This window comes from Pistacia vera, unplaced genomic scaffold (assembly GCF_008641045.1).
Source record: "Pistacia vera cultivar Batoury unplaced genomic scaffold, PisVer_v2 Contig197, whole genome shotgun sequence".
Lineage (NCBI taxonomy): Eukaryota > Viridiplantae > Streptophyta > Magnoliopsida > Sapindales > Anacardiaceae > Pistacia > Pistacia vera.
Window position 1 is genome coordinate 990,570 of NW_022195998.1, and position 20,276 is coordinate 1,010,845.

At 35.9% G+C, this 20,276-nt stretch overlaps 1 protein-coding gene across 1 annotated transcript; it reads right to left on the reverse strand.

Annotated features, from left to right (window-relative positions):
* Positions 1–117: 117 nt before the first annotated feature.
* LOC116128070 (CCR4-NOT transcription complex subunit 1) lies at positions 118–19,775 on the reverse strand. Its single transcript, XM_031413741.1, is given in 51 exon segments — positions 118–435; positions 516–617; positions 941–1,177; positions 1,287–1,421; positions 1,614–1,718; positions 1,785–1,976; positions 2,064–2,217; positions 3,233–3,294; positions 3,372–3,518; positions 3,600–3,647; positions 3,751–3,858; positions 3,935–4,081; positions 4,489–4,572; positions 4,655–4,789; positions 4,872–4,972; positions 5,050–5,176; positions 5,834–5,950; positions 6,145–6,222; positions 6,329–6,373; positions 6,741–6,866; positions 6,953–7,091; positions 7,174–7,406; positions 7,496–7,678; positions 8,577–8,729; positions 8,870–8,965; positions 9,633–9,738; positions 9,826–9,911; positions 9,995–10,129; positions 10,230–10,469; positions 10,585–10,713; positions 10,792–10,839; positions 10,968–11,114; positions 11,200–11,308; positions 12,070–12,215; positions 12,688–12,755; positions 12,841–12,922; positions 13,007–13,198; positions 13,821–14,060; positions 14,136–14,230; positions 14,842–14,945; positions 15,533–15,786; positions 15,879–16,001; positions 16,128–16,265; positions 16,515–16,709; positions 16,807–16,998; positions 17,082–17,210; positions 17,319–17,432; positions 17,524–17,863; positions 18,003–18,231; positions 18,354–18,651; positions 19,576–19,775. Coding segments are annotated over 51 exon segments (7,242 nt in total). The 5' UTR covers positions 19,675–19,775; the 3' UTR covers positions 118–285.
* Between the last annotated feature and the right edge of the window lie 501 nt (positions 19,776–20,276).

The following is a 20,276-nucleotide window of genomic DNA, read 5'->3' on the forward strand; positions in this document are numbered from 1 at the left end:
ACTGGAAGCCATCTGATCAGTGGAAAACACTTGAAATTTGTCATTACAATAAATACTTGAAGCCGTCTGATCTGTGAACCTACTAGAGTGTTTTTCTACCGTTTACATTATGAAAAGTAACCAAAATCTCTACAGTTGGTTGGAAGAGGAGTGCTGTAAATGTTACAAAATTTTAAATACTAAACTATATATACAAGTCAAATACAAACTAACTAGATAAATAATAACAAAGAGAGATTACAAAGAAGATTAAATAATAATACAATGATAACATGTTAAGTCTCCTCAGTGTGTGCTGTCGGAAACCCAACCTGAGACCATACTATCTTCCACAGGCTTTAGACCTCCACATGACCTAGCAACTGATTCAAACAGTTTCTCAATCTCTGGTGCACACCGAATGAAAGACTGGTTCCAGAAGTTGTATCTAGGATTCTGCATAACATCCAACACGATAAATCAATTCACAAATCACAAGTCCAACAATTAACAATCAAGATTGAGAAAAAGGTTACCTTTATCAGCTCTATGAAGGTTATAAGAAGGCCCCATGGATGAGGTCGATTGACAATAAGACGTTCGAACAGTACTCTTGTAATTTGCTCCTGGATAATTTCCTACACAAGCCCAAAATACAGAGTCAACTTTAATTACTCTTTTATTTTACCCAATGATTTTGATCGTCTTAAATTATCAAATATTAAAGCCATTGAGAAACTTTCCCAAAATCTATTTTTCACTCTTTGAGGATTTGCACAAATTCTTGAAACAGAAATCACAATCCCTCCATGAGGACAACATGATTTAAAGACCAAGAGTCATACAATGTAAACATGAAATACTCCCATTACCCAATGGAACTAAGCTAATGAATAAAAAGGACAGCCATTAGAAAACACAGAAAAAACCATAAAATGCAATTGGATAGAGAAGCTCTCACCTGGTTTGCTTCTGCATACAGATAAAGTAAGACAAAGGAAAAATAATGAGTGTGATTGTTTGGATAGCGAAGTTGGTTAGCAGCCGCATTTAAGAAGAGATAGCGCCCTTCAGTATCGAGATCCTGTATCAACGTCTGGAAAATATCCAAGGCAGCACTCACCAAGAACACAGTAAGCGAACTATTGTTGCCTGTTGACTGTGCATGTGGTGTTCTTGTTTGCAGTTGTTGGATGGCCTGGAGAACAGATTCCAAGTGAACAACAGAAAAACGATATCAACAGTTCAAATTTAAGATGACCAAAAGAACAAAACATGAATAAAATTAGCTTAAAAACCAGAGTTACCTGCATGCCTACGTAAAGCACAAGAGAGTTGATCAATGGTACATTGTAACGAGTACCAGCAGAGGCAACTTCACTAGGAGGAAGGAGCAATTTCTGCTTCAGTTCAGTCAAAAACGAGGAACCTGGCTGTGCCGTCTGAAATAATTTCAAATTATATTAAAAAGAATAACAAAAAAATAAAATAAATAAATAGTGCTAGAGCTCAATATCAGAGACAGAAGTACCAAAGGGATGTTGAAAAGGAATCCAGTGAAAAAGTTAGACCAAGTCCATGTAGTTCTATGAACTACAGTTCATCAGTGTAACATTAAAGGGAATATGAAGTACCTTGAGATACTCATCTACATCAGCCTTCATCTGTTTTGCTCTAAGAGCCGCATCAACGTCAGAGAGAATTCGAGGAGCATCTCTGATTTCCGGAAGCAAATCAATCTGATGAAACTTAAGGAATTAGTTTCCATTTTTAAATTAATCAAAATTAGAAATGATAAAAGGCACCTTTAAGTTGGGAGTAGATGGATCTGGTAGCCTCATATTGCGGGGAAAAGCACTGAGAATAATATTGCGCATTTGTATGCAGCTTGGAGGAATCACATCACAAAAGGTAAAATGATAATCACATAGGAACTCTGGGAAATCATGAAGGAGTACCAGCAGCACTCTAAGTGTACCTTTATACAGAAAGCGAACCTGCGCAGATAACAAAATGAGCACCCATTATACTTATGTTATATGGGCTATAGCTATAAAAAGAACCAGCAATTGAAAGAGGCTAACCGGAACTCCCAGTTCAGCATTTCTCAAAAATGGCTCCAGGAATTGTAGCAGATCTACCAGCAAACGTTGGATAAAAGGCCAACCCTTTTGAGAATTTCCTATGAGCAATTTAGGCATGAAACTCCTGTGACTCACCAATTCAAGCCATGCAAAGCTGGACAAACATTTTCAACCAATGTTAACAAACCACAGAAACACTATATAAGAATATTTCTTTACAAAAAGTCTCCTAGATCAACGTCTATGCTGAAATAGTGATGTAAGTTCATTCAGTTATTTCTGATCATTTTCTGTAACAAATGCAATCTCCTATAATTTTTGTGATCAATGATTGGCTCGCTGAGAAGGTACATAGGTTTAACTATCAAGGTAATGCATTACACACTCAACATGTTGACAACCAAATCCCACAACCATCATGATCTTGTCTTCCAGAATCTGGAGGGACTTGGAAAGAACAAAACTTCTCCCAAGAAGAGCAGTAAAATCAGGCAACTCTAATACTTTCAAGGGAAGAAAAATCCAAAATCAAAATACAAAAGTAGACGGGGATATTCCCTACTACATTGTCATATGAGCCTCCAAACTAGTGTTTCTAACACCCCAGCAATCATATCATCAATGATCAGCAAAAACAGGATATCTCTCTAATTCTAGAGCAAGAAGCCTTTGACTGCACAGTTACTCAGCAGCAAATAAATAGTCCCAGACAAATGTCCACCAAATACATGGATACCAGTCATTGATCACTGTTAAAACCTTAGCCCCAACATCATAAGATATTATTACCACAACAGCAAAATAGAAACTCCATCATCAGTTAGTCTTGAACACAAGCTAAATATTTATAGCCCCCAGATAAAGAGATTTCGTATTTCCTAAGACAAGATACCAAGTAACTCTGTACAAGCTCAACAAAGATTTACATGGATGTCTAGGCCTTTGACTCTCATCAATTTGGACATCCTATTGATCTAAGCCAGCACAATGGTCATGCATGTCAAACTATCCTAGTGAAAACTGTGTTGTCAACAAAAAAGAAGGCTCCTAGAGAAGGAATCCTACAAAATGATACTTGATATGATGACATATTTTATAATGTTAAGTTTTAACAACGATTCAAACATATCAACCATAAGGTGATAAGTATATAAAGTTGTGATGCTAACCTGAATGCCGGGACTTTAAGGGGCTGTAAAGCATGGAATGCGTTTGCGAAGGCTGTCAAAATCTGCAACACAAGCATCTACATCAGCCAATCAACGGATACTACTATAAGCACCAAGAGTAAATGCAAATGAGCCAAACCTGAATGTTTGCACCATCGATAGCAGGATCCAATGAGCCAAGGTCTAGCAGCCAGTTAATAAACAATCTGAAATATGGTCTTGGATTAAAAGATGCCTTCTTCTCCTCCTCATCTTTTAGAATAAATCTTACAGTGACGGTCAAAATCTGCGGAACATAAAAAATTATTATGTAAATCATGTATGGTTATATAAGAGTAAAACCCAAATAAATTATAGTTAAGATTACCTTTGACAAAAGAAAGATTTTAGTTGATCCCTGTTCCACGGGCAAACACTGTATAACATTTAAAAATGAGCAATTACAGAAATGAAAATGGGATTATTTGGAAGTAAAGTGATAATAAACCTCATTAATATTCAGAAGGATATACAACTACCTTCAGGACTGATGAAACAAGCTTTGCATAACTATCAATGGTATGAAAGGATACACTCTGCACTTGTTGAGGTGATTCAGATTGTATGCTATGTTCAACAGCAATTTTCTGAAAAATGGAAAAAGAGAATTAAAATCTTGACACCGTTGAGAAAGAAAAAATCAAATTATGAAAGAAAAATCACCGTAAGGTTTCGGAAAAAACGATCTGTCATATCATCCCCTTTCAGCAGTCCACTTTGATGCAATTGTAAGATGTAACGAGTACAAGCTGCATCATTTGTGCCAGGAAGTTCGCATATGTGGTACCACTCCTTGAACAACACATAGACCTGTGTAGAATTCATACACCAAACATGAGCATGTAATAAAAAAAATTTAAGAGTCCTGTTGGCAAGAGATCAGATCTATTATAATGTAAGTGCATACGATGCATTCTGGTGACGGATTGTAAACCAAGCCCAAGGTTGCTGCTTCTATTGGGTTAATTTGAGACATTTAATTTCTTTGGTCAAAATAATTGGCTATCAAGATTTGTATTAACAGAAAGGATCATTGGCTCAGCTATGGAGATGACATTCTATTAGTGTCTTCTGGAAGTCCATTAGCCTTTGAAGGGGACTGACTTAAGTGAGAAATTTACAGGTGGTTTTATTCAACACCAATGATTTTATTACTTTTGTCTTCATGACATGATTTTTTTAGAACAAAAATATAAATCAATTTTATGGCAAGAAACCTGATCAGAAAAACCAGCAGGATCTGGGTCCACGGGCTCCATGCTGTTATAATCTTCCCTGTTTGCTGTGGAGAGACTAGGAGCCTGTTTCAACAAAGTTATAGGATCGTAAGCATTAATACACTCGAAGGGCCGAAGGGGGTAAGACCAAAATATCAATATTAACCTTTTTGTCCTTGGATTGCCTAGCCTTATCATCCATTCCAGCAGTAGCACCAGATGCAGTTACATTAGCAACAGGATTCTTAACAATCTCAATCAACTGTTGTAGTGACTCAGAAGAACCAGGTTTTGCAGCAACCTAGACAAGTCCATAACAGTAAAAAACTGCACAACAAAATTGTACTTTAATCCACTCATTCAAACAAAAGAATAAATGGAACCTTTGCTAATGCATCTACAAGATTGTGGAGTTCTGAAACGACTCTGGATTCATCTGTAACCAAAGTTTGTAGAAGGGAAATGGCAAACTCCATTGCAGCCTCTGCACATATTTTAATGCAATAAGTCAGCTTTTCATCTGCTGTAGAATTGAAAAAAGGAAATATTTCTTATACTTACTGTTCCTTCCACCATCTATAAGTTTTGCCATCTGAACATTGTACTCCGCGAGGTTCAGCAATTCACTCCGAATAAGGCCAACCGTAATATCTTTGTTGAACTTTCTATCCTCATCTGAGTAAATAACCTATACGAAAAGTTGCAAACAAAGTTATAATAGTAAAGAAACTAAAGGTATGCGAACAGGATTATCTTAATAATTAATAACAGAACATAGGCCAATGCACTGGCTCTTATGAAGGCATTCCCATCTTCTTGGTAAGCTCAGAGGTTCAGCAAATTTTGCATTCGAACCCAAATAAGTTAATTGAAGCAAAACCTCATGGAATCAGAAATAATGGGAATTCTGTTGTAATCCCACCATGAATTATTGGAAATACTGTTGCAATAAGTATTCTATAGAATTCATTCTTGTACAGAACAATTTATTGTGCAGTAGTAATATTGCAAGCTAAACTCTTAAAAATTTGGATTGGACTAATCCTCTGATGGGTGCTGTTGTTATTATCATTTCGTTAATAAAATAGTTAAATGAAACTAATTAAATATTTAAATATGGGCTAAGTTTAACATTATTTGTGGGATTGTAGTCCAATCCTTTCGCATATTTCATGCACCAAAATACCAAGATAAAAGGGCATAGGCAAGTCAATATCAAGATAGAATATCTAGGCAAGGCAGACCAAATGTAGTAATAGGCAAAAAGGCAAGCCAATGAACAATTGCATAGTAAGGAACCATCAAATCTGGAGCAAGATACAGAAAAAAATTGAACAGAACATACCCAACGTGTGAGCTCCTTAACAACAAGCTTGCAAACATCACGAATGGCAGCCAAAATTGCAAGATGAGCACCAACATGAAGACTGTTCGAAGCATTCTCATATAACCCCTTGAAAACCTATAAGAAAATATGGAACAACCTTTAGACCATATACAAATTTGCCAAATTTGCCTCCAAAACCATTCAAAAATTGGCAGATAGACATCAACATGAAAACAGTGGAAGCAACAAAGGAAGCCCAATCATAATCCATCAAAGAAAATAAGGAAAACAAGGAACCCGCAAAAATATTCCACTATAAAGGAGTAAACCTTTTGAGCCACAGCCAAGGCAGCTTCATCCCGACTGATGCATCTTAGTATTATCTCAGGAACCTCAGAAATCACTCCCTGAACAAAGGAAAAACAACCCAATAAATACATATCTTCATCAACATGGATGTTACTTGAACTACCAGAGCCAAGGTGCACACCAAGATGATAGAAAATACAATACCTGAACATCAGCTTCTGTAGCATCACTGGCTACCAAAGCGTCTAACTGAAAACATTTGAACAAGATAATTGAATAAGCTCTAACAATAATGATTGAACTCAAACAAAGTAGATGAAAGAACAGAAAAAATGACGCAATCTCTTGTGGCTGGAATTGACATCCCCACAAGACTCCCACAACAATCCCAACCACCCAAATGAAGCAAAATTGAAGCAGAATAGATGTTCATGTTACAACCCACAGTCCTCTATCACACACCCACACTCACTTTATAGGTGTGTTTAGGACAATATAAAGTATAACCATAGTGCAGCAAATTGCATATATGAGCAAGTGCTCATCAGAAGATATGACTTCCAACAAATAATAATTAAGGAACCAACAAAAAATAAAAAAGGCTGTAATCTCTGACCTTCTGTGCAAGGATATGGTATTTATCCAATGCATCCCTTGTGTTTAGCGAAGGTTCTAACACACCACTTCCAAGACGTTCAGGGGTGACAGGTGATGGTAAGGATTGTGAAGTAGCTCCTGGTTCCTGAACACAGAAGTCAGAAGCAATATCAGCAATAAAAATTTTAAGTCCTTGGCAGCATATTAAACAGTGAAGGAAAGATTTCACACTTTTCCAGCCTCAGTTGAATCCACAGAAAGTAATTCAGGGGCTGGAGCAGTTGGAGTAAAAGAAGCATTGACAGAGTCGTTTTCAGAATTATGCTGAATACCACCACTATCAGCTGTCACAATATTGGTCGATGGTACACTGAAACATGACAAAATTTTAAGTTCATCAGTGTGACAGAATCATTGAAAGAAGTAAAAGTGCTTCAAAAAAATAAAAACACCTCAACAGGGCAGCTGAACTGGATTCAATTGACCCAGAAGAAACATCCAATGAGCGAGAGACTGCTTCAAATTCTGTGTTTCCTGCACTTGCTGAGTAGCCTGGGTTAACTTGTCCTGCCGCCAAACCATATGCACCAGTCAGACCAGCATCACTGGATGAAGTCAAAGAACCAGCAGACATGGCATGTGAGCTCTGATTAGATTGGTTTTGCCAAGGAAGTCGAACAAAGTCCTGAGAAGAAGACACGTAGCAAACAAACTTTAAGTGCTTTCTCCTTGAAATCGGTCACACTTCAATAAATCTGGCCATCAATTATTTACCTCATAAACTCGCTGTTGAGAAACAGACAAATGCCCTGGTTTAGGGCGGAGGGCCTCAGGAACAACACCCATAGAACCTGGTGCATACATGCTTGGATCAAATAATGAGGAACCAACACCTTCTCTATGCTTTCTTCTTAAAGAAAGTTGTTGAGTTATCTCCCCGTCAATTGTTTGAATCGCCTGCATAAATTAAAATGACATTATAAACCTACAAAAAATAAAATTCAAACCATTCGGCATACTCTTTAGAACCCTATACTGATCCAAAGACAAAATCATTGATGCCAATTCATCCAAGAGTCCTTAAATTTAGCACTATATATTGAAAAGGCAGACCACAGGCCTAGAATGAAGTGTAACAAATTAAAAAGATGTACTCAAGCAGGTCATAGAGACTCTTGAAGAAGTCTCAATTCTCGACTTTTTTATCTTTTAGCACCTTTAACCAGGTTTCAAAGTCTGGATTTTTTCCCAAAAAAAAAAAAAAAAGAAAAAAAAGAATGGATGCCTGTTTGGCAGATTTTCGTGAGGAAATTCACCAAAGGCTTGGATTGATTTTTCAAATTTTGGACCCAATCTGCCAACTTATTGGTTCTATAGAAATTGAATCAGTTTGGACTGAATTAATCATTTTGATATGNCCCAGAATGAAGTGTAACAAATTAAAAAGATGTACTCAAGCAGGTCATAGAGACTCTTGAAGAAGTCTCAATTCTCGACTTTTTTATCTTTTAGCACCTTTAACCAGGTTTCAAAGTCTGGATTTTTTCCCAAAAAAAAAAAAAAAAGAAAAAAAAGAATGGATGCCTGTTTGGCAGATTTTCGTGAGGAAATTCACCAAAGGCTTGGATTGATTTTTCAAATTTTGGACCCAATCTGCCAACTTATTGGTTCTATAGAAATTGGATCAGTTTGGACTGAATTAATCATTTTGATATGGATCTTTTAACATTCCTGACAAAAAGTTGAAATTATCTATTTTTATCTCTATTTAGCAACTATTTTGTAGCAAGCGAGGGATCCTGAAATTGTATATCATTGCACACAAGTATCTATAGATCAGAGTTAACAATCGAACCTTATCTGTGGCAGCCTGCTCAATGACCGCACAGCCGAGATCAAGGTTGTCATTGGTAACAAGTTGCACAGCTTGTTCTAGGAGTTCATTCGCTATACTTAAACCTTGCAGTGAAGTCCTCAATTGGCTTGATATAGAAGTACGTAAGGGCTCCTAGCAAACACAAACATAATTAGAGAAAAGATGTCAAAAGTTGAACCTCTAAAGAGAGAAAATACAAGAGGCCATCATTTACAATTCAGAAACTAAGTGAAAAATGTCATGTCAGATATTATTAAAAAAAATAAAAAAACCTTGCATGTCACATGAGCTAGACTTCCTGCCAAACTTGCAACCATCAAGTGTGCTGCATTATAAATGCGTGTCTCGTCTGATTCCATCGCATAATCCTGACATGGAATTGAATTAAAGTAAGCACAAATATGTTGACAAATAGTGATTAAGAAAAAGGTTTGTCTAAAAGGCTTGGGCAGATTATCAACAGGATAAGCTTAGGATGAATTGTTGGGAGGCGAGGCTGTGACAAGCTTTCACAACTTGAATCAAAACCTTTTGCTTCTCAAATCACATTCCTCTTTAGGTTGGACGCAAATATCAATGGATAGATATTGTGGCAATGAGTATTTGAGGGAAAGGAGTATCAAGCATGTGTAAAGGTGAGGTGATCATCATGAAATGCACATGAACAGCTATCACTAGTTCTATTAACATGAGATTCTTGAAGTGACAGTTTTCATCAATTTATCTAAAACTAAATACTTGCTCAGAAAGTAAATGCCAAGTGATTAAGAAGGATGACCCCAAGAAGTTTCTCCAGCGAATCATGCAATTGCAGAATTCAAGATATTTAATAACCATGAAATGTCTATCCACACACATTAAGTATAAAATCAAACATGAATACAAATGTAACAAAGATATTGCACCAGATATGTGGCAACAGGAAGTTTTAATAATGTGCTTGTGTAAATAAACAATTTGTCAAAACTAAACTATAGTTCATGTAACCATCCCATGTAGTTGATATATACAGACAGCTTAATTCAGTTAGCAAACCTTTAAAACAAGCTCTTTTGTTGTCTGAGTCGCTATAGAAACACTGCGTTGAACAATGCCTGACACTATTTCTTTGATAGCTCTGTCCATCGCAATTGGAACCACTCTGCAATAATATATGGAAGGTGGAGTATAAGTACAAGCCAATGAACTCAATAAGCAAGGATATGATAAAAGGGCAACAGATTCAAACCTCTGAAAGTGCAAGTGCAAGCCCAAGGTACTGAGCTTCTGATTGATGATAACATGAGTTCCAATGTTAGGTATTGGCGTGGAAAGCTGTAAAAAAAAAAATCAGAAGCCAATCAATTCTAACAAAAGAAAAAAAAAAAAAATAATAATAATAATAATGAAAACCATACCTGACTAACAGAAAAAGGTGTCTGGGATTGAGTAAACAGTCCTTGAGCAGAAGGAAGCTGATCAGACAAGCCAAGAGCTGCTAGTTTTTCATCCTCCATCAAAGTACCAGAAGAAAGACGAAGAGGAGCAGCATACTAAAACCACCAAAAAGGATGAGAGAGAGAGAGTTAGAACTTCAATATGCATGTCATTAACTGCTAACACTAAACAACAGAACACAAAACCAGTATAAACCTGAGACATTAAATGTGTAGGGCCCCCAGAATTAGGTGGGCTGGCAACCTCAAGTGGTAATTCAACATGATTTAGCGGAGAAATAATTCCTGGTTTAACTTCAGGAATCATCTGAGGCTGGGATGCTCCAACATCTTTATTAGAAAAATCAGGATTCCCCTCAATTTCTCTTTTCCGCTCCTTGAGAAGAGACGTTGGTGTTATGTCTTTCATATCCACACCAAGGTTCTTAAATAGAACCTGAAATGAAATACAATAAAAAGAATATCTAAATGCGTAACTCCATATGTCACTGATTTTGTAAATGTATAAGACAAATATAAGGTCTGAGTATGGGCATATTATATGTACACACCTCTATGTCAAACTTGAGGTTCATTTTCAGGTTTGGCATCGATTAGATCTCAGCAAGTAATCCAAGAATGCCCATAGTCCAGGGATTTGGAGGTTGATATGCTAGACTACTTTGGCATGGTTCAAGAACCTGCAGCAAGTAATTAGAAATTAAAATTCACAATACTTAAGCCAGATCATGCAAAACAATCATAAGTAAGATTATAACCTTGGAGGTAAACGGAATGACTGCAATCATCAATCCCTTCTCATAAGCCTGTCAACAGGAACGAAAAGGTTGATGGTCCATGAAATGTGAGACTTTTGTTAAAAAAAGCCTCATAAATATGAATAAAGGATATAACAATGATTAATCAAATTCAAAGATATTGTAGACTCAAGTACCTCTATAATCAGTGATTTAGGGTCTATTTCACGAGCCCTTAAAACTTGGTTTCTTCCGATTGTTAACTTCCCAAGCCAGCTACCCAAATTTTTAAGCAACGAACGCTCTTCTGAACTTGATTTTATAAGCTCTGATCCTAATAGAACCTAAAAGAATATTTAAATGCAACCTGTTATTTTTGTTTCCTTGTTTTTGTAAACATATCAACTGCATGAATAAGGTAATATAAACCTTGCAGTTCTCATATGTGGCCTGGACAATCTCTTTGTTCAAAGCCTTTGAATTAACTTTATCCAGAAACTTTAAGTACAAATCGTGAAAATTCGGTTCAATGCTTGCTCTGTTGAAAGTTGAATTTCATCATTAATAAACTATTTGTAAAATACAACATACGATACATAATACACAAACAAATATAAAGAATAATCAATAGATATTCTTAGCATTTCTGACCTTTTCATAACCATATACTGCGCAAACCATGGATAGTACTGCTCCTTCAATATTTCAGTGAATTCTCTAGCTTTGGCCTCAATATTCAGAGCAGAAATATTATTGATTATAAATGATATCTTGTCCTGAGCCTCTGATGCTGGAGCCTGTAAACAATATATAATATTAACCTACCGGCACTACAAATTTAACCTTATCAAACTAGAACGGAAGTAAAAATGAAGATATACAATATCTTAATCAGTACTAAAGGCACAGGCAACCACCAACATCATGATAAAGATGATTGATACAACTTGTAGAACTTGTATACCAGCAGATCGGCACCAAAAGGAGATCCATGAAAACTCAACTGAGCTCACATTAATTCCCTCATCCAATTTTCATAAAAAAGCATTTCGAACAATCATGCTAAAAGTTTGTATCCATGTCATGCCAACATGGCAGCAAAACTAACACAGTTTCGTGACAACCATAGTAGAATTTAATTAAGCTGATCGAAAATATAAACTAACATGATAAGGGGAGCAAAACATTTAAAATTCACTCTNTCATCATTAATAAACTATTTGTAAAATACAACATACGATACATAATACACAAACAAATATAAAGAATAATCAAATAGATATTCTTAGCATTTCTGACCTTTTCATAACCATATACTGCGCAAACCATGGATAGTACTGCTCCTTCAATATTTCAGTGAATTCTCTAGCTTTGGCCTCAATATTCAGAGCAGAAATATTATTGATTATAAATGATATCTTGTCCTGAGCCTCTGATGCTGGAGCCTGTAAACAATATATAATATAAACCTACCGGCACTACAAATTTAACCTTATCAAACTAGAACGGAAGTAAAAATGAAGATATACAATATCTTAATCAGTACTAAAGGCACAGGCAACCACCAACATCATGATAAAGATGATTGATACAACTTGTAGAACTTGTATACCAGCAGATCGGCACCAAAAGGAGATCCATGAAAACTCAACTGAGCTCACATTAATTCCCTCATCCAATTTTCATAACAAAAGCATTTCCAACAATCATGCTAAAAGTTTGTATCCATGTCATGCCAACATGGCAGCAAAACTAACACAGTTTTGTGACAACCATAGTAGAATTTAATTAAGCTGATCGAAAATATAAACTAACATGATAAGGGGAGCAAAACATTTAAAATTCACTCTTCATCACATACGGACACATAGTCCAGTCCAATGTTTTAAGAAAGACGGTTAAAATATAGTAAATTACCTCAATGGGAGTCTCTCTTCTCTCAGCAGCAGCAACTAGTGTTTCAATGTTCAAAGCAGAGCCAAATTCTGTAATAGAATACAATAACCAAGGTTGAAAAAAATTATACACAAAAAAAATTACATGCTTGAAATGCAAGTTACAGATAATTACTGGTTGATGTAACTCCTCGGGAAGGACGAACAAAACCAGGAGAGGCTGAAAGCATTGCTGGAGCACTGATTGTGTTTTGCAACTGCAGTTTTACAAATAACTTCGATCACATCAATGTAAAAAGGCATTTCAACTGATAAATAAGTGCACTGGTCACCAAGGATACCTTCTGAACACTAGAATTATCACCCAATGGAACAACTGAAGGTTGTCCAGTGGAAGATAGAAGTGGTTTTACATCATTTGATGAGGGTGCAGAAATTTTATGACGCTCATCAAGAGAACTTTCATTTCTCGCTTGAAGCTGGATCTGAGAAGAATGTTGCGGCCCAGATTGTGCAATGGTAGAACTATTAACCTGAAAAAATACGATAGTCAGTAATAACAAAAAAAACGGCTCAAAATGCAAAAATAGGCACTGCTTTAGCTACAAAATATACATGATATTTATGCCATTAATTCAAAAACTGTGGTCTAGTCTCCACCAAAATCAAAACCAAGTCATTCATATTAGAAACAGGTCACCATATACTAATTCCTACACATTCAACATCAGCCATTTTCTTGATATCATTCTAGGATGGTAAAAAGACATCTGGATGCAATGAGGTGGTGGTCTGAATCATGATAGCACACTGCAACTTTGGTACACTTGCAGTTAAATGTAAGAGCATGGTCAAAGAAAATGCAAAAGCAGTGATAAAGACACCAGTAGTGGTGGTCTTCTAGCACGTGCATGATGGGTAGGGGAATGTGGAGGTGGAGGTGGAGGATAACAACAATTATGCCCATGAAGTTAGCATTATTATGGACTGCACAAAAATTAAGGTCCAAGTACATCACAAACAATATTCATATAGACAGATATGGGAATCAAAAGGACAAGGAATAGAAATTAATTTTCAGCAAAGTCACACTGACAATAGCAGCTACTTTCATTTCCTTACTAATAGTGTTTCCATAAAACTATCACCATGTACCTCCCCATTTCCTGAGGTAGCCTGAGAAGAACCAAGCTGATGAACAGTTGAAGCACTATTGGTTCCATCTGGTTCCAAATGCCCAGCTGAAATCCTGGCAAGAGCCCTTTCAATGAAAGCAACAAGCTCTGAGTGTGTACTACGCAGGTGAGATATTTGTAAAATATGGTTGCAATACTGTGGCCACTCAATCAGACGATCCACAAACTGCTCCAATGCTTTTGTACCAAACACAAACATCTGCATACAGAGAGGCCATCAGCAGTACACATGGAAAACCTATAACAGAAATTTCAAGAAGAAGAAGATACACACTTTCGAATCAGCAGGTTTACGCAATGCATCTAAAACACCACGCAGGGCAATCCCAAGGGTGAGATGAGTTACAAGCTGATGCTTGATGATGGACCCTGAAATTTGGTTAGAGCAATGATTAATAAGACAAAATGAAAGCAAAATCAAGTTAAAGATACATTGCTGTAACTAATATACAAACAAAATAATGAATAGGCAGTGATTCAGGTGATAGATACAAGTTCAAACAATTCACATAATCACACAACGTAAAGAGCATTACAAAACAAGACATGAAATGAAGAAGAGCATTACAAAACAAAACATGAAATGAAAGTCTGATCTCAATTATTTGTAACGAGTATCTAGTCAAGCACTACAACTATGACTATCAAGTTGACCACATAACTTCCAATGGGTAAACAGTAAATGTTCAGCTCATGCACATTAACCATATATCTCTATTCCAGAGTACCAAACAGAGTGAATCATAAAACAAGGATTCTTCCTTTCTTTATGCCAACAGGATCATCTACTAAGCAAGGAAATATGTGCAAGGCTTATTATGACAAAAATTAACAACAGTGCTTAACATACCTGAGCAAAGAGACAATAGATTAAAATTCAAGCTCCTAAACTATGGTTTTGGCTATTGAAGAACAGAATCAAACAAAAAAGGTATAAATACAAGCCAGGGTAGTAACACATATTTGGTTATGAAACTCACCAAAGAGAACGGCAGCAATTCTGAGCTGCCTGTCAGGATACTTTGGAAAGAATCTGTATTCCTCAAACAGGTTTGCAATCATGCACTCATAAATTGAGTGTTCCCTGTCAATTCATAGCATCAATCAATAAAAATGAACATTTGGAAAAAAATTATATATGGTGTGAGCAAACATTAACCCAATGATCCACGTCTAGTTAAGCAATTACTGCATCGTAACAACAACAAAATTGCAGACACACAAAAGATGCTTTTAGAAGTGCATCCATATAAATGTCAAAACATTTGAAAAACTTTCTTCTCAGTAGTCATATTAGAGGACCATAATGGAAAATTGAGAAAATAAAAATAAAAATTTAACACCATATTATGATGTTTGACAAATCAAATTTCAGTTTTACATCATCCTCCATATCATCATGAGTGAATTAATCTTATAAGGATTTCTAAGGCTCAATGTATGTATAAGAACAAGAAGTTGTCTTCCAAAGCACAACGGTTGTAAACTCACAAAGCCAATACAACCAAGCTTCAACCCCAAACTTAATAGTTGTCATCAACTATATGAATGCCCTCTTCCATCCTTCTGCCCCATCATGACAATATTTCCATAATTTAAGAAGGTAGAAGACAATAAAATAATAAATGAAAAGTCCAGTGTAAGAGCAACCAGACAGGAAAAGTACCACACCTTTTCACTGAAGAATCCTTGAATCGTGCAAGCATTTGAACCATTGCTTCAATAGTCAAGTGACCTGAGAACATCTGATGAAAGTAAGAGTTTGCTTCTGCCTCAATATCATCTGCGTATCCATCAGTCGCCGATGATTCTGAAGCTCCACCATTCTGTAGTTTTGGATTAGAATCCAAGATTGTTGCATGCAACTTTTCCAGTTCATCAAGGAGTTTGGCTGAAGTAATCAAGCCAGTATGCGATTTCAAAACCTACATAAATGAGCATAAAGGTAACAATAGAAAATCATTGAAAAAAGGAATTGCATCTAGAAATGAGAAAAACTCAATTTTGTAAGTATTACCTTCATAATAGTAGTGATCTTTTCCATGTAAAGATTCAATAGAGCACCAGAATGAAGGAAAGGTTTGGCAGAAAAATCCTGTGATCTACCAAACTGAATCTCCTTGACAAACTTCAGGCACTCCTGATGTTTGCAAAATGCAGTCAGCCTTTTTTTCTATATAATTATTTACGACTATAATTCATATTTAATGGGAGTCCAAGACCACCAACAGGCCATATCTTGGCATCTGAGGACAACCGGAATTACCTCAAAGAAGAAATCCTTGTATGTACTTAAGTTACCACTCAGCCACTTCTCAAGGTCTACAAGTTCTTTTTGTGCAGCAAGAACTGCCAATCTGATAGCGGAAAGAGAAGGGACCATCTCTAGAACTGATGATAGGATCTGAATAAAATGAAATATGACTGGGTTAACATATGAAAGTGCTATAGCTGCATAAACAATGGGTACCTAATGAGAGAACAGACCATTTCTTTCCTAGCAATAAATAACTAAGATGACAAGGAGAGCCAATTAATGGGAAAGAAACAATTGCTAGTGCAATGACCCACAAATGGGCACATTACCTCAAACCATACAACACACAACCGGGTTCAATAATCAATGACATGTTCTTAAATCACCCTAACTTACCTTCAGTTCCTGACATATGTCTAATATTCTAATCAAGCTGTCAGGTTCCGTGTTGTGAGTATCTATGAATCCTCGCAATACAAGATTGGGATTCACATGCCAGAGGTGAAGAATCATACCACTGCACATGGTATTTTTTATTAACATCGGGAAAACAGTGAAAGATACTTCATACTGGATGAGATTATAAGTAGTCTGCAAAAACAAATAAAAAGTTTATCAAACAAAAAGAACATTTATCCATTAACATAACATCAAATATTACCACATAAATTAGATATAAAAAGCATACATTAACGTGTGCCATTCCAAGAAGCAAGACTTCAGGGCAGTTTTTGAGAGGGTACTCAAGCATTGATTGGACAAAGCTGGCATAACCCCTCTCAGCTAGTTGGCAAAGCACATCTAGAAGGTCAAGACACAACCAAGCATGATTTGCATGTCCAAGTTGAAGCTTATGGCCATGCACCTCATCAAAATAAGTCTGCAAGAGTAGTTGGTTAACCATTAAAATCAGACCAATCACATACGGAATGTAGCAATAAGTGGATCTACATAATATCATACCAGCTGCCTTGCAGAATGGCCAAAGGTAAATATTTCTGGTGTCGCTGTTACAGCATATTTAAGAAAAGATAACTGGCCCTCAGCATTCTTCCAAACACCCCCACAAATGGCATGAAGAGGGAATGGATCCTGCATTCAGTTTTAAATATCAGAACAAACGTGCAAGGTACATAAATTCACATGTAAATAATTATATATTGGCATGCACACATTGTTATGCATGTTACCAAAATATACCTGGCATGCATATTTATATACAGACATGAAAAAAGAGAAGGCCTCCTCATTGGGGATGTAGAAACCCTCATAATCCAAGTTCTCAATAACTTGAGTCCAGTTGGTGCTAGGAGCCTGTATTCAGCATAAATATTTAGGAATCAAGCAGTAATCGTCACAAAAAGTTGAAAAAGTCACATTCAAAGAGAAAAACAGAAGTACACACAAGTTGCTTGATCGTTTTCACAAGGACATCAACATTCCAAGAGCTTAATGGTGGCAAATCAGAATGAGTGCCACAACCAAGGGCCAGGCCAAATGTTGAAAATGCATTATGGTTGTCTTCCAGCCCAGCATGGGTGTGAGCAATTGTACCAAGTATCCTAGAAAGGTTAATCTCAGTCAACGGTAAGAAAAGAGAGAGAATCTCTTTGCACTGTGTGTCATCAACTGTACATCCATAACCTAGTTCCTTCATAACATCTCCCATGCTCATTTCCTTTTCCATTTCCGCTAAAATATCATCAAAATCATTATCCATGCATTCATGGAACAAATCCATTTCTCTGCAGCAAAAGAAAAAAAAAAAAAAAAAAAAAAGCTAATTAAGCAGCTTATGTCTCTCAAGTAATACACAGCTGGCTTGACAGAATATCATCAAATCAAAGCCATTTAAGGTTGAAAAACAACTAAAAGGACCGGCACCTTAAATACTTAGCCTCACGCAGATCATCAGGAAGCACTGGAGTTAAGGCAAATTCGGTAAGGTCTTTGAATTGCACTAAAGACAACATCTGCATAAGAGAATCAAGATGCTTGGAAAGGTCACTTGACCGCTGAAGAAACATAACAATATTCTGAATTTGCTCAGCTGAATTCACAGGAACAGGATTGGCACATAGCTTCTCAATCTGAGCCATACAAAAGTTCTTCCCTAGAAAGCAGCAAACTGTTAATTTCTATCAAACTGAAAGTCAAAGAAAACTGTATTGGCAGAAGTAAATCAAGCATGAGTACATCTACTCATCAATGATACAACTAAAACCTGCAACTTACCACACAATATTACATCAATATTTTCTAAATCAGACAAGGCGAAACCAATCCCAATCCTTTCAGATACAGATAAATGTAGCACATTGGATAAATGCTCCAGCAGTTGCTCATTGATCTCAGTACTCCTTAGTGACTCACTAAATACGGTACCAAAATTTGGTTTATCCATGATGTATTTAAAAACTGATGCTACAATTGATTCAAGCTGCGGATTCCTTGAGTCAGTTCCACGAAGATTCAAGTGATCCAAGCAAGTTTGAAGCATGATAATGCCTTCCCCAATTCCATATTCAATAAACTGCCAAGCCGAAGGCCAAAAAAAAAATTACATTAACCCAGTCAGATGCATAAAATCTGTAAGACAAAGGATGTCGCCATCCAAATCTATTATTTAGCTCACTACAAGAATGTAATTCCCCACTGATTAAATATCACAATTCATAAGTTGTTTTCATAGGTAGTACTTAACAATAATTTCTTACAGACAACTCCTTGTTAGCTGATATATACATAGAGCAACAAATTTGTCTAACATAAATAAGTTTCATAACTTTATATTCCCTATAACAGGAATTATATCTTCAAAATTCATCAAATTGGTTATATCAAAGTGTCCACTCTTCCAATTTAAAATTACTAAATAACGCCACAAACAAATTGAATTCATCGGTCAGATTTCTTAAGAATCCAACTTCGGTGAATATCAAACTTATGCTAGAAATATGCTGTTTCTTTCTGATTCTGGAATAATTCATCACATATCCTTCCAACCAAACTTATCCACCACACGTTGAAGTATATTGTTTAGGGTTTCTGTTTCTCTACTGCGGACCAGGTAACTATTCTCGTAAATCTAGCTAAATTTTATTTTGCTTATAAAATTTATAAATAAAAAACGAAAAAAAAAGAAAAAAGTATTAAAAAAAAAAAAACAACATAACACACCAATTTGGTTTATCCTTGGTAACTTTATCTCAAGGAATTTATCTCGGTGTTCATCTATGCTTACTCGCTAGATTTACTCAGGACTCGAAACTACAACTACACACTGTCTCAATACTAACACAGTACTAACACAATATTAAGTTCGAAGATTAAAAAAAAAAAATCATTTCTTTTTTACAAACAACCAAATTAGATTCTTGGTAAAAATCAGGGTTTAAAAAGCAATAAACATATTTACAATCAATGAAACATGAAAATTAGGGTTTTAGCAGGGCACCTGACAGAGCTCTCGCAAAACAGAATCGGCGTTTGCTTCGGTCAAGCTTTGGAGCAAGAACCGAATCTGGCTTGGAATCATAGAGGAAAGGCCAAGCATGGTAACTGAGGGGTCGAAAATTTGGCAATGGCGGAAGATCTTGGACTTGAGGTTGCCAAGACTGAGAATCGTCGAAACACTTAAGACTCTTACTTCGGTAATCTCTCTGATCGCTGAAAATGGGGGATAAATGGCACGATGGGTCAAATTTATAGACAGGTGTAAGCGGTGACTGTAACGGTAATATTTTTCTTTTTTTTACTTTCAATAATATTAGATTATTTAACTTTCTTGATTTTTAAAATTCAAATTTTAAAATATTTATCTAACATAATATTAAAATCATTCCTATTTATTTTAATCTCATTACTTAAATTTGACTAAAAAACAAAAAAATATTAGTCATATAAGATCTTTAATTAAATGAGTACTGTATACATTAAACTCCTATTTACAGATTTTGTAGTTGGTACCTTTTATATAATATTATTAAAACACCTAATCTTATATTTTTATCTTAGAATAACTAGTGTTAAAACAAGTAGATTAAATCTGAATAACTATTTAATTAATTTAATTTTGGGTTTATCTTATCACGTTAAATAAATATTAATACCCACTTACTACCACAGGTCGGGTCGGATCATCAAAAAAGCCCAGAA